The 15256-nt window shown below is 35.7% G+C and overlaps 1 protein-coding gene and 1 long non-coding RNA gene across 6 annotated transcripts; both read right to left on the bottom strand.

The window, feature by feature from the left end:
• Positions 1 to 778: 778 nt before the first annotated feature.
• Positions 779 to 6390, bottom strand: LOC130724421 (uncharacterized). Of its 5 annotated transcripts, none has more exons than XR_009014499.1 (9): positions 6128 to 6390; positions 5805 to 6032; positions 5541 to 5688; positions 4868 to 5063; positions 3617 to 3743; positions 3306 to 3374; positions 2493 to 2685; positions 2108 to 2248; positions 779 to 1598 (listed from the first exon to the last, which is right to left on the bottom strand). It is a non-coding gene; the product is annotated as an uncharacterized LOC130724421 (long non-coding RNA). The 5 variants fall into 5 exon arrangements; XR_009014498.1 differs by lacking the exon at positions 2108 to 2248 and adding an exon at positions 2878 to 2994 and having other exon boundaries at positions 6128 to 6388; XR_009014497.1 differs by lacking the exon at positions 2108 to 2248 and having other exon boundaries at positions 779 to 1059; positions 1222 to 1598; positions 6128 to 6381.
• A 4290-nt stretch (positions 6391 to 10680) lies between these two features.
• Positions 10681 to 14126, bottom strand: LOC130724359 (APO protein 2, chloroplastic). Its single transcript, XM_057575564.1, has 4 exons — positions 13929 to 14126; positions 13722 to 13834; positions 12646 to 13004; positions 10681 to 11790 (listed from the first exon to the last, which is right to left on the bottom strand). The coding sequence occupies exons 1-4, from the start codon at positions 14017 to 14019 to the stop codon at positions 10959 to 10961; spliced, it is 1395 nt and encodes a 464-aa protein (XP_057431547.1). The 5' UTR covers positions 14020 to 14126; the 3' UTR covers positions 10681 to 10958.
• Positions 14127 to 15256: the final 1130 nt, after the last annotated feature.

Raw genomic sequence — 15256 nt, 5'->3', positions numbered from 1 at the left:
CCTGCCATGAACACAATTTGAATTTCAGTACCAAAGCTTTTTTTTGTTGTCAAAGATGCTTTGAATAAAAACCCAAGGGTTATCAAACGACATTTACAACATGTGAGTAAATCTCAAAAGAGTGATACACAATACAGGTGCGTAAACAAATTAAGAACATGTATGTACACTCAAACAGAAAAGCTGAAACAACCAGCTGAAACCATGATGTAAAACCCTAAAGGCCGTACAAAAGACTCTAAAACCCCAAATTAACAGATAGCAATGTCTTCGGAGCGGAGAAACTTTTATCCTCAAATTTAGACAGTGCTAAAGCTTAGTAAATAAGTGACCAAATTACTAAAAGGAGCCATGAACACAATTATAATTTCAGTACCAAAGCTTGGAAAATAAAGGATCAAACAACTGAAACGACTATTTATGATCACTAATAATAATAAACTTGGCTGATTATTTTCCAATGAAAAAGGTAGTTGTAACCAAATGCATTCAATGCGGGTGAAGAGAGTGATGGTGCAGGAAAAAAAACTCCTCTCTATCTGTTCTTGCTTCCCCCTATTACACATTAAAAAGTAGAGCTTCAATTAGGGGAGGATGGGTACACCACACTCCTTCAACCCTCCCATAATCTCCATCAAATCAACTTCTTCTCTTTCACACTCTAGAGAACCATTTTTCACATCACCACCCATCAACACCATTATCCAGTTATACCTTCTATTTCAATTCAAAATAAGCATGAATCAATTCAAAATAAGCATGATAAGGAGGAACACAATTTCAGAAATCGGAGACACATCCTTATATACTAATAGTAATTCATCAGAGCAAGAAAGATAAAGAGATAGTAGCAAGTAGTTAAGCTAATAGGCAACTAACATGAAACACAACCAACTCATTCAGCTTAGTATCTAGCTGCAGTAAACTCTTTTATAGGAACTGCATATTGGAGTCATGTGTTCCCCACAGAAAACTTTTTGGCATATTCTGGAAAACAATCGTGGATAGCTTGGTATGAAATTTTCCACCAATATCTATGTATTATACATTGGAAGCATCCTGCATGAAAAATACCGAGACTTAGAAACGTAATGCCTAAATAAATAAGAGAATAAAGCAACTTCATTTTCCTATTATCAAGAACATGTCTGATTCAATACCACTATATATTTCCTAAATTTTTCTTTGGAATGAAGATTTGAAACTAACAAAACAGAGTACCAGAATAAAACAAATATGAGTAATATCTATGCCTTCTTCCATTTGCCCATAAATAGCCCCATCCTTGACAGTGACTGATCACCCCTCTCTTTTCCTTGTGCTTGCACCAGAGAAATCAAACACAAGAAGAAGAAAGCTTGGCGGTGACCACTGACACCACATGCAGTGTCTTTGCCCACTGTGAACCTTGTGCTCATAACACATAGTCAGATTGCCATGCTTATACTTGAATTTTTCAGCCAACACCACTCCTAAACCACCGTCAGCTCTTTCTCCATGCTCAAACCAAAACCCTCACTACAAAACTCACACTGGAGTCACACCAGTCAAACTCTCTCTTCCCTCATATTTTCTTTCTCCATCTCTTCTGGATAAAACTGCAGAGGTAAAAAATGGGATGAGAAAGGAAGTAGGAAACATTAGAAGAAAGTGAAGGAAATAAAAAATCAGAAGGACCAGCTCAGAAACTCACAGTTCAAAGAAACTTAGTTCTACACTCACGGAAAAAAGACATCCTAGAGGACAAAAAAGACACTTTGTTTTTTTTTTTTGGAAAAACCAAACTTATATATTAATATGGAAAGGCAAAAGCCAAAAACAATATCCAAAAAGCTTACAGAGATATATACAAATAAAATAGAGATTTTTCATAGAGAAGCAGGAAATAAAGCTCAGGAAATAAAAAATGGGATGAGAAAGGAAGCAGGAAACAATATCCAAAAAGACACTTTGTTGGAATGAATGAATTATGGATAAAACTAATACATAGAGATATATACAATATAATAGAAAAAAGCTCAATGGCATATCAGTGGTCAAATTTGGCTCAAGCAGAGACGATCAATATCTCAAGTCTCAACTTGTAAGTTCATATAGGATAGGATACCCAAGACTTGTAATTTTCTCTCTCATGCACTAAGATAAGAGAATCCCATTAACAGTTGGCAATTTACTATCAAGTTTGACAATCATTAGCTCCAAGCTGAAAGAGTCAGTCCTATCACACATCCAAGCTGAAATCCAGTCACTGAAATTCCATCAGTCCTTGCTTATTCAGTTTGAGGGAACCATTTAAAGGGAAGAACTAATAATCAGTGCTTATCAACAACATGACTTTCTTGCTCCATTAATTGAATAAACTATCATGAAGTGAAATTCATAAGATATAACTAAACCATACTGATTTTGAAATTTTTGTTATCATTTTTTGCATATATTAATAGGCTGCACAGACAATACTTTCAATCAAAACAAAGAAATCCAATGCTCACCACATCATTATCAGTTTGAGCAGGTTCTCCCTTACTTGCTGCCAAAATTGCAGGTAATTATTCAGCCTCTCTAAACAATTATCAACATACATCAACCCTTCCCAATTCGTTTCAGTCCTTCAAGATACACCTTATTAGCTTTGGTTAGGCGAGATCGAAACTGAGCCCATGCACTTTGGCATCTGCTTCGGAGCTGAAATGTCACCATAAAAGCATAATGATATTATTTTTAAATGTTATTATAGTGGGAGAAAACAAATGCCAGTGATAGACTGAATAAATGAATAAATTTACTAATTTGAAGCTTGATGGGGGGAGTAATTTACGGTCATCAAGGAAAACACACATTTGACATCTAAGCTTCATAAGGTTATTTCAATTATACCTCTTTGAAGCACAAGCCAGAGCTCCTCTTTCTTCCATTCAGACAAAAATTGAAAATTGCATAAAGCTCAAAACTTTATTAGCCATGACAGACCTGACTATCAGATGAAAGATAGTTCTGGCCAAGTCAAAGAGTTTCATGCTTAGTTCACAATAAACAGAAATAAACCATACTCCAAATAACGAAACAATACAGAAGAACTGGGTTTCAAGAAGCACTTAAAAAATTACCAATTAAGTCAATTGTCAAAGATTTAGTTAAGTTGAGTTAGGAAAATGAACACAGTTATCGCCTCATTCAATTTCGCACAATAAAAAATCAATTTGATGCTAAAAAAGAGTCTTAAAAAAGGCTCCACTAACTGAACCTAATGTGTCCCTGCACCATACTTTCCTTCTTAGCAGCTAATTAAAGGGTCAATTATATACCTAATAAAGGTCTTTGTTCCCTGCAACACAACCCCAACTCTTGCTTGCCATCTACCATGTTGATGATGCCTGCAAAAATAAAAGACTGATGAGAAAAAGAACTAAGATATTTAGGCATATAATGTATTATCTTACTTTCATCTTTTTTACTAATAGGTAGTAAGACTGGCTTGAATCATTTAGACATTTATGTAATGACATCAAACATTGGATAAATATAAATGAGAAAAGCAACTAAAATAATCGAATGTATGATGTCCTATCTTTCTTTCATTTATAGAAGAAAATAAAGGTGTGCAGTAACAAACTACCTTGAATGTCGATCTCATTTCTCTCAATTACCAAGGGCTTTGCATTCAATCCACTTTGAATGTAAACCTTCTTAATGTGATAACTTTAGGACCATTTGACCACCAAGTGAATTGAACAACATAATTTCTGTATAGGATAAAAAGAATCAAGAACAAAGGGTGGAAAAATAGAAAGGGAAGTAGAGCAGGGTGGAAAGCATCAAGATCAAATCTACCTCATATTTTTAACTACATAAATATCAATATCAAATAGAATTTTCGTTCCGAGTGAAACCAAAATAAGACTCACATAAGCAAAAGTTTCAATACATTAATTCCTTACTGATGGAGTGGTCTAAGCTAATACACCAAAAACTGAAAATAATGATGCAAAGGATCTAGTCATATAAATTATACATGACAGTGAAAGAGCTTGTTGGCCAATGACACTATAAACCACTCCAAATGATGCCATCCCTCAAGTCCTTCCCACAGCAAAATCATCCTAGCAACATGACCCTTTCATAAAAAACAATTAAAATGAACTCTGGAGAATTATTCTCTACTGAATTAAAATGAACTCCTTATTTTATAATCAAGGCAAAGCAATTTTTTCTAACAAAATTCCCTCCTAGCATCCTGTTATTTCAAACAAAATTTATGAAGAAGGAAAATAAACTGATCAACAAAAAGTATTGATTTGAGAGCTAGAATTAAAGACACTAGTCAAGTCCTCATGATGATCGACAAAAGAAGGGAATGAAGTGCTTAGAAACTATCTACAGTCACGATTTACAATGGAATACGGCAAGAGAATGAAACATCAGGAATAAAAGGAAACCACAATGGGTAATGCAGTACATCAGTCAAGTAATTACCTTTTTATTTAAAATTTAAATTTGAATAGAGTGTAATGGATATGAGGTTGTTACAATATTGGTGGTTTCTAAATAATAAATTCACTAATTTAAGGCTTGATAGAGAGAGTAATTTAAGGTCAAGCACAGATTTGAATTCAAAAACAATAATTACTAAGTGAGGAATAAAGGGGCGAGAGTTTCATTTTGAATATAAATATCTTTGAGAGAATAATTTTCTCTAATTTGAAGCTTGATGAGTTGTTTCCTATTTTATTTTTTTCGAATTTCATTAATAATTATCAATAGACCAGATTGGCTTGCAGCCCAAGATTAAGGTTTTCAGTAGCTGTGCATACCATGTTGGCGGCACAGAAGGATTAAGAAAATTAGACAATGAAAATGAAAATAGTACCTGAAAATGGAAGCAGTTTCAAATGCTTCAGAAGTTCACGGTGACACGATCGAGTCTCAAGCCCTACAACTGCAAGCCAAAACCAAAGAGGGAATCAATGATTAAACCTTCTTGCTACTTGGGTTCTTAAGCTTGATCCAACTTCCATCAGACACGTCATATTTCACTTTGGAAAGATCAAACCTCCTTCAAAGCACTGAAAACAGGCACAGATGCCCGCATTGTAAATATTATTTACAGAAGAAAATACACCTTAGTGGTTGTTTAATGGTAAAAGGAACTGTTCAGATTTCACAGAAAAAAAGGTAAAAGGAACTGCAGTACTGCACAGATTAGAACCTGTTCAAAGAAACAAAGTATGATCAGAGAGGCTATGTTGGTACAAACATGCCTCTCTGTTTTATGCTGATGCTGATATTTCACAGAAAAAAAGGTAAACGGAACTGGACAGATTTTACATGAGAGAGAGAGACAGATACCTAACACATACCAAAAACTAATCAATTCATAGACTCAAAAAATTCAAACTTAGAGTAATTGCAAGTGATTCAACACAATGAAAAAAGGAACCCAGAAACAAAGAAATCAAGATGCGAACAAAAGCCACCAGAAGTTATGAACAACAAAAACCCAAACTTAATTCATGAAGATTTGGAGAACAAAAAAAACGTACCTTGAACTGATTATTGCGCTTGATCAACTTGTGCTTGTTGACCTCCATGTCTTTGATGTCAATAGCTTCTTCTTGAGGAAGCTCAAGATCATCAATAATCTCAGGGGCCTCCACTGGATCAACAATTAAAAAATCTTCTTCATTAGTCCTGCAATGCAAATCAAATGAAATTAAATCAATAGATGTCAATTTTGTTGAGTGATTATTTGAATATGAAACCCTAACAAACGAATAAAGAAAAGGAAGGTAGAGCGAAGTGCGAACCCGATCATGGTGAACTTAGGAATTGAGAGAGAGTTGAGAGAGTGGTCGTTGAGCTTGGAACCGAGTTTAGGGTATAAGAACTTCTGGCGAATGGGTAAAACGTTGGTTAACTCGCAGATTCGACGCTTGAGTTCGACAATGGTGTCGTCGCCGCAGACTCGCACCGTGTAATCCTAGCCGCTCCATTTGACCTTGAGTGGCATCTCCTCCTCCGATGTCTCTCTGACTCTGGAAATTGAATCCCTAAACCAGTTAAGGCCACCAGAAGCAGGTACAACCCAAAATCAAGACAGGAAGAATTGGAGAAAGAAAAAAAAAAGTACCTGAGTCGAGACTGGAAGAGATGGATTGAGGCTTCAAGATGCGATTGGAAGGGGCCATAAGAGATGCGATCGAAGGACTCATGAATTGGAAGTGGCCATGAGAAATACGATTGCCATTGTTGATTTCGGATTCAAGGGCTTTTGAATATGAAAATCAAAGACGGTGAGGAAATTCTGGAAGAGATGAAGTTGAAGGTTGAAACGGTGAGGATGTTACGCTTATGAGAGAGGGGAAAACGCGTTTAGAATAAATGGGATTAAGGAGAGATGAGTGAAGGATAAGGAAAAAGGTGTAGGATAAGAGGAATGAAGGATTGAGTGCCATGTAGGATTTTTCATGATATTAACCAATCAGATGATGCCACGTATGTGATGACTGTGCTGAGATCTTTTCCTAAATATATATACTATGGATATACATATATATATATATATATATATTTGATTTTTGTTATTCCTTTTGCAGGTTACACATGCTGAGCAAATTATTTCCAATGCCTACAGAACTATTGGTTCTTGTGGTATTATGGCATTTTATCTGCAAAATTTCGGTGCGGAGGCTATGCAAAAAATCAAATTTGCTGGTGAATGTCGTGCAGTTGCAGTAATAATCCCAGATGAGGAAGAGGACATAGAGGACGATTAGCAGAACTCAGATCAGGATATGGTGATCTATTAAAGGTCCTAATGGACTCTTATCATTGGTTGTTTGATGCTTGAAGGTCCTAATGGACTCTTCTCATTGGTTGTTTGATGCTTGATCTGGGAGTTGATTTTGGTGGATGTTGCTTTAGGTTTGTCATGTATGCGGGAAGGTCAATTTGATTCCAAAGTCTTTTATGTTGTTGTTGCTTTGTATAGATTTATGGGGCGAAGTCGATTTTAAGTTTTGTTATGTAGCATTTTGGGGACTTTGCTCACATTGTCATGTGATATTTGTACTATCAACATTTTTCTATCTAATAAAAGTTTTTTATTTTTAAAAAAAATGTAAAATTGCTAGAAACACAATAAATGAATCACACGGCAAGGCACGACTGTACATTTACTGAATTTCTGTTGCATGAAAATAAGGTCTCTTTATGAAGAAAAAAACTACTTCATACAGTTTATGAAATTTAGTTAAAATAGTTAAGTGTGTTAAATTTGTTCTCAATTAATTTTGAACTTTTAAAATTATCATTAACTTATTTTTCTTAATTTTTATGCATTTTAAGTGTGAACAAAAACATTCATTTTTCTCACTAAAAATTTGGATTCCCAAACGTATTGAAGCTGCTCTGCCATGGAAGAGAACCTCAAGTCTGGTTGAAGCATATCGGTATGAAGCATTTTTTGAGATGGAGGCTTGGAACACTGATGGAAGCACCAAATTGGTAGGGAGAAACTATACCAAGTAAAATCAAACAAAGACAATAAAAGGAAAATTAAAAGAAGAAAATAAAAGAGGCTTTTGCCAATATTCTTGTTAACCTTCATAATTCAAGCAATACAATTTATAGTAACTATCTACTTAAGGAATGAAAGATGACCTTACATGTGACACCATCCTAAGTAATAGAATACTCTAGAACATGAATCTAAATAACAAACTAGAAATAAACATAGAAATAATAATATCTAATTATAATTGGCTTAGTAACTTGAGGCTCATAAAGGATGTAGCTATAAAAGCCCATTGAGGATGCAACTCTCTACCATTACCATCCCCTTGAAAACATCCTTGTCCTCAAGGATGAGAAATAGACTATCCAAACAATAATAAGAATCCACTCAAGAAGTGTAGTGCTATGTGAGCAAAATCCAAGGAAGGAATACAAGGTCCGTGAATTAATCTCTGGCCTGAACTGAACCAAACATGACTTGTCCAATTCAAGTTCATGAATTTTGAGTTGAAACTCAAAGAAACAAGAACCATAGCCACGTCCGATTGCCAAAGATTCTTTAATGGACCCTTTATATGCCAAGAATAATTATCACTGGTACATGACATTGCCAAAGAAAGGCCATGCATGTGTTGTCCCAATGCCACGCTAGTAAGCTTTGTTGGAGAACCCATTCATATGTTGACTCATCAGAAAAGCAATCCATGATCAAGAAATATAGCTTTGTTGAGCTGGCTTTGGAATTGGGGAAAAGTCCGTGTGACACTTCAAGATCAGCTGTGCTTTTACCATTTTCTGTCTCCGCTTCCTTTTCCCACTAACATCATGAGTCGGTATTTTCTTTATAGCCAAATGTTAGTTGTTTGTAAGTTAGTACAAATTATCCCTTCTTAGGGTTCGAACCCTGACACTCAAATTATAATTACTCTTAACTCAACTATGTGAGCTACCCACCCACCCATTTTCCCCACTAAGTATAATTCAATCTGCCTCTCGGGAACTTTCCATAGCTCAATAGTTCTTTAGAAAAACTAGTGAACATATCTTAGGGTGTGTATACACTTAAATGAGAAAAGTGTACATCACTTTAAAAACAAAAATAAGAAAGAGATTAAAATAAAATTTAATTTTAAAGAGTAAAAATATATGTAAGAACAAGAAGGTAGATGTTCGACTCAATTATAACTGTCTTTTGTGAAATTAGATGTCACGAGATAAAAAAAAAGCGTTTGTATCTTGTATTTCTATACAATGTGTCTTGAAATTTCCTTTGGTTGTATTATGGACAATGTACATGTACTTATTATAAGAACTAGCTTTAGGTCTTGTCTGAAATAGATTAATTAAAGTTATCTTATAGCATAAATACTTATGTGTTTGTAAGTTTATGTAAATAATTTATGATCCACCCATAAATTATTTTAAATTTATTTTTATAAGCTGTTTAGACTTAGCCTATGAACAAGAGCTTATGTTTATCTGTAACTTATTTTCATATTATTTCTATAAATTAAATTTCTTAAATTAAATTAGCTTACAAATAAGCATGCCGTAAGCGCTTAATGTCATATGGGCTTTTAGTTAAGCCGATTGGTCTAGCTGGAGACTTTTTCATCACTTTTCTGTGCATCCAAAAAAGCAAAAAACAAAAATCAAAGGTTCCCAGCTCTTGAGATTCATATTTTAAGATAAGGAGAGTAAGATAATTAAAACTCTACCAGTACTACATGTCGATTACAGTTGCTTATTTCGTATAAAACATGACATCAAAGTGTTGCTTTAATATAAAAAACAAAGATGAAATGAAGGCTTGATTTATATGTATATTTCAGAATGAGACATGACTGAATAAGAAAAGAAGCCATAATACAAAAAATCAACAATAACGTTATCTATATGGTGCTGATCATGATTCATGAACAGGGATCTAATTGTTGGGACGAGTGTTCTCTGGATGGGACACCCCTGTGGTAACCTTTGCAACATCCATGGCTGAGGCTTCAGGCTTCTTGTGGGAATATAAGACAAAGTAGCCTATGATAGCAGTTGCTGCAAAGCCTCCAATGGCCATTCTCATTGGAGAAAAGCCCTTTTTCGCACGTTGGTTAAGTACCTGTGTGGAGTGTTGTGGTCCAGGTGGTGTAGAATGCCCTTTCACTGCCTCAGCTTCTGCCATCTTCACTCTTCCTGGTCCTACCATCTTGCTTTCTGTTAAAGGTAAGTATTTGTGTGTAGATGTTTGGTTTGAGCTTGTATGTGTGTTCTTCTGAATTTCTATATGCAATGAAATGGTCTTCAACTGACTTTTGTTTGTAGGTTGCGGTGTTTATGGGAGTTGTGGGAAGAAAGAGAAGGATATGTGAGTGGTGAGAAGGAATACAAGGCGAAAAACATTGTGTTCTGTACAAGTGGAGCTTTTAGGATTGGAGTCCCTGGCATTTGACAAGTGGTGGTTGACCTTAAAAAGTAGTTTCAAAGTTCTCAGGTCTAAGGAGACTCACCATTGAATAATTGTTAGGCCACGATTTTCTGTGGCTGAAGAATGCTCTGCATGACTTTGGTTTAACATAGGAGATTGAATCACCATATATGAGTTTATTTATTTGTTGATCATCATGCTCTAAATGATAATGGAATAAAAATATAATCGAATTAAATTTCGTTTTAATTTCTTACCCAGAAAAACATTTTCAGAGTTTAAATGTGAGACATTCTTTGCAATTCATGATTCAATTTTCAAACCTTTGTCCACCTCTATGCGGATTCTAAAGTACAAAAACATAAAGTACTGTAAAATATATAAATTTGTGACCGTTAAAAACTATCATAAATATTTTTAGAAACCATCACATTTTTTTAATCGGGTGTTATATATATGTTCATTGAAACATTTGTGGTAGTTTTTTAATGCCACAAATGTTAGTTCGATCACCTTACTTTGGCTCTTTGGAAAATGCAATATTGCCTAGGGCAATCAACAAGGATTTTTTAATTTTAGGTCATCAACCGCAACAAAAGAAAGCCAAGCCCTTTACAATGACATATGATGTGTTTGTATTTTTGTTAGCCCAGCCGTTTGAATGTGTTTTTAATCAATTCTTAGGTCGTGTTGTTAGAGTCATCTTTAGATTTACCTTCTCTGGAAATTGATGTCATGACATCCCACAATTTTACAACAACACATGGATCTTAATGCATTATATTATCAATGCACTAGCCTGTTCATAATTTACACTAATTTTATAGATCTTATGCCATATTCCGAGGACAGTAGCTGACACAAAAAGTTTGTCTAACTACCAAAACTACCCCAGCCAGAAATCCAGAACATACCAAGATTTCAATTCTTAAAAACAAAATCCCATTGCATTCAGTTTGACACCCTACGTAGTACATGCAATTTACACTAATCAAAACATGGGGTTTGTTTATCAGAGCATTTCATCTCAAACCACCATTTCAGCTTCTTGCATAGTTGATGGGATCCCAACATCCAGCCGCATGGTCGATTTATACTGTTCTGGTAATGCAGCACCAGCCTGAATGCACATTTCCACAACAGCAGGAGCCTGCCCATAAAACTCCCTCAGCTCTCGTTGCAGAGGTGGTCCGTTTACATCAGGAACATGCCACACAAACCTTGGCGGGATCAAGTCATTGAGCACTGAAGACTGCCAACCATGCTGCCCATTGCGTTGTTGGTGTTTATGAGCTCCACAGTTCTGAGCTTTGTGCCCCTGCGGACCAACATGAATTTCAGGGCAATATCCGCAGACTCTCACGCGGTACATCCCCATTAGTCTCTTGGCACCTTTCCTCATCCGTTCCCATGCTTGAAGTGTTTCCTCAGCAAGCTGGACTATTTCCTCCTTGTCCACTGGAGCTACTATTTCTGAATCAGGTATTTCAGTTAGTAATAGTTTTGGAGGGTTCTCTGGCATTTGATCCGGTAATTCACTTTCATCAGCATCAACGTATTCCTTCCTCCCGATACGGATTATAGGTTTTCTTCTCCTTTTTGTGGGATACTCTGGAATTTCAACACCAGCTTGAATGCAGAGCTCAACCACAGCTGGAATTCGAGGGATGGAGAATCGCTCTTCATGAGTAATCCGCTTTCCAAGACGATCAGAGAGGTGATAGGCTTCAACTGGTGTTAATATGTCTTCAAAATGTGCATTTGTCCATTCATGAAGGCCTTTCCGGATGTTCGCTTGTGTGCCTCTACACGACTTGAACGGATGTCCAACAGGGCCTACATGAATTTCGCTGCAGTACCTGCACAAGTGTTCCAGTATTGAGAATCCTATTTAAGTACATTCAATGACATTTTTCTCGGGGTAGCATTAAATTACATTTGTTTGTAAAAATAATGCACAAGCGCTAAATTAGGTAAAGAAACTTTTAGGTGGATCTAAATTTTTTGTCAAGTACATTAGAATCAGCTAGTAAGAAAAAACACTCAAATTGGGTAGTTACATTCAATAATATTAGCCTGGTAACCACAAATAATGTTATAAAGGTAGTGGTCCTTAATAATTTTTATGCACCCCGTTGAAAATGAACATCAATAGATTCTTTGGGCTCATATTGTTAAGGAAAACAATTAAATTTTAATCTTTGATGACATGAAGAAAACTTAATCAAAGGTCCTACAGAGTCACTAAAAGTCAGCCTACAACTATCAATGAATGTCCTCAGTCTTGAAGCTCTGGCAGCAGCAAGCAGTACACAAGATTGGTAAGGAATAGGAAGGCAGCAAAGGCAGCAAGGTGAACTGGTAGTTTTCTATGTACCATACCATCCCTTTCATATGTATAATAGCTCCGCCATAATGTGAGGCTCATAGAGGCTAAGTACTCAACATTTGCTTTGCTTCCCACCAGACATCAAATCATAGTGGTATTACCAATATTTGATTTAGGTTTTAGTTACACTAACAATGATACAGTGAAAATCTAGATTTGTGACTTATTCATTCATTTCAAACAAAATGTCTATGAGACCATTATAAGCAGCAAGAAAATCTTGTGAGGAATCAGAAACACATAATTATCATGTCATTTACCAATAATTTACATAAGCTCTACATCAGGCAAAAGTATGTTAGAAGACATGAAGGAATATAATTACCCACAAGCGTGTACAGGGACTACTTTGAGCAGCTTCTTCAGATTGTTAATCAAAGTGATTCTCGAATTATACACTTTATAAGCAGTTGGTATGAGTTTCTTCACCAGCAATCCATTCTTTGGTGCAGACAAAGACAATGGTTTTTGCGGCTCATTTTTCATCTTCTTCTTAAGCCTCTCCCTAGCTGCTCTTCGCAGTTCTATTATGGGTACTGGAAAAGGCTTCTTTTCCTTTTTCGAATACCGCCGAGGAAAATCAGCATTTTGTGGCACTTCATTTCTAATGGTTAATGCATGTTGACGAACCTGCACTGGCCCAATTCTAATATTCACAGGAACTCCAATCTTACTGCTACCATACTGCTTAAAAAGAGAAAGTGAGAGGGGGAAAGCATTAGATACAAAGGAATTTCAAGTGTTTAAACTACAGTAATTTCAGCCAAATTCTTCCCATTCTGACAGGCTAAATCTGGCATGAAAACATTGTTTACACGCACAATCAATCCTAAACACAAAATATGTTCAAAGCAATTGAAAAAGACAGCAACGCGCTTCCTAATATCACTTAAAAAATGCTATCTGGTATCAAAGTCAGACCCATAGAATCACACCAGAACATGACGCTCCAATTTTCTTAAGAAAAATGGAAACCAAACGACCATTAACGATTGTATTACTATGAGCCCGTTTGGATACAGACTTATCGGAGCTTGTCTACTAGAAAAAACACTATATAAGCTCCAATAAGTGCTCGTTAGTTTGCATCCAAACGGGTTCCATATAAAAGACAATGCCTATATAACAGAGAACACTTCAATCTAGACTTCTAGTGTCTATAAAATGAGAAAAAATAAAATTATACCAAATGAAAATGGAGATACCAAATAAAAAGTTGAACCATTTTATAATGGGAAAAATACTGGATACATCAAACAAAAGCACTCTTTTTTCCAAATTAAATCAAGCTAATATGAAAAAGCCAGAATTTTTTTTCAATATACTGAATCAAAATTCAGCCAAAGCTTAAAATAACAACTGGGGTAGCTAAAAGATAATGAAAATGGATTTGAGAAATACCTGGAAAGAATGAAGAGAACTAAGAGATGATGATAGGTTGGGCTTCAGTGAAAGAGAACACCTTGGAGTTGCAATTCCGTTAGTATTAGGAATGGACATAATCACAGTCATCCCTGAAACCATTGAAAGTGGTTAGATACAGAAATGACAATTCAGAACAATAAGATTTGAGATTTGAAATGCAGAAAGGGAGGAATGGTGATTAACCTGGAATGGAATTGCTGAGAAGCATAACAACCTCGCAGTCACCACCGTGGAACCAAATGCTTCTCTTCACTGCGATTTGGCAAATACGCATCGCAATTCGCAACAACTTCACGTTAAGAGAGAGATGCAGTGGAGTCTGGAAGCCAAGTTCAGGCCATGAATTCTTATTCTTATCCTCACTCAATATGCGACCACAATATTGCTTGTTCTTTGTTTTAATCTTTTTATGAATATTCTTTGTTTTTTAAATTCTCTTTTCTTTTTTCTTTCTTTATGAACTGTATAAAAAAAAATCGAAAAAATATTAAATTTGTTTTTAAAGATTTGGTAGTTTATTTTCCGATGTATAAAAGAAAAAGATTTGGTAGTTTATTGGTTACATAAGAAAATTAACAAAATAAACTATCCTATAGCATCCTGAACCAGCATCGGAATTAGAAACGATGGAGGTTGGCTCCATACACGACGCATTCCTCCCTCTCGTGTAGCCTCACAAGCCAGCAACTCCACCGTAGCGTTATGCTCCCGTGGCGTATGGACCACCGCCACTCTCCAACCCCAATTAAGATTTGGTAGTTTGATATGAGAATGACATTTCAAAAAAAAAAGTTTGATATGAGAACGAGGGTTTGTTTGGGTAAATTAAGTACTTGTTCCATAAGGACTTATTTATAAGTTTATTTGACAAAAGTTCTTCCCGAAATTAGACTCGGAAATTTTCACCGTCTTTAGGCGTGGCGAAGTTGTTGATCCACGACGCGGGATACCAACAGAAGACGCTCGACCTCCGAAATTAAAGTCCGTGAGAGAGTTAGGAGAGAATCTCTTAGTCTTAAAAAAACTAAAAAAGTGTGATAAAATGAACATATTGTTCAGTAACTGGACAACCATACGTGGATTTATAGGCTTCATATGAAACATTGTCACCTCTGCAAGTCCACGAGAAGTCTTTACAATGCAGTTTCAAAGTGCATAGTTAGGTCTGGGCCACTGATAAGTGTCAAATCTACTTAATTTTCATATCATTCTTGGGCACTTATTAGGGTTAGAAATGTGAAATAACTATCAAATTTACCCTCAATTGTGATGATATGGTTTACTAGAGGTCCTTGTAGAATTTAAGTGTTAATTATCAAATTTTGATGTAGGAATGAATTGGGAATGAAGATTTGCTTCAAAGAGGCTTGAATCATAAGAAAGCATCAAAGAATAGTGCTTGGCTCAGAAGTTTGCTCAAGCCATCTTGCAACAGAAGGTATTGAATGCTTGGCTCAGAAGTTTGCTCAAGCCATCTAGCAACAGAAGGTTTTAAGTGTTTGGCTCTGAAG

Source organism: Lotus japonicus, chromosome 6, assembly GCF_012489685.1.
Source record: "Lotus japonicus ecotype B-129 chromosome 6, LjGifu_v1.2".
In the NCBI taxonomy this organism is placed as follows: domain Eukaryota; kingdom Viridiplantae; phylum Streptophyta; class Magnoliopsida; order Fabales; family Fabaceae; genus Lotus; species Lotus japonicus.
This window is presented reverse-complemented; position numbering and strand designations above follow the sequence as displayed.

What these genes read in the sequence shown, in the direction of transcription:
- LOC130724359 (XM_057575564.1), bottom strand. Translation starts at nt 14,019, where the DNA reads ATGCGTATTTGCCAAATCGCAGTGAAGAGAAGCATTTGGTTCCACGGT. An exon ending in TCTCAGCAATTCCATTCCAG is followed by an intron (nt 13,835 to 13,928) that starts GTTAATCACCAT and finishes CAATGGTTTCAG; the next exon opens with GGATGACTGTGATTATGTCC. An exon ending in GTCCCTGTACACGCTTGTGG is followed by an intron (nt 11,791 to 12,645) that starts GTAATTATATTC and finishes ACACTTGTGCAG; the next exon opens with GTACTGCAGCGAAATTCATG.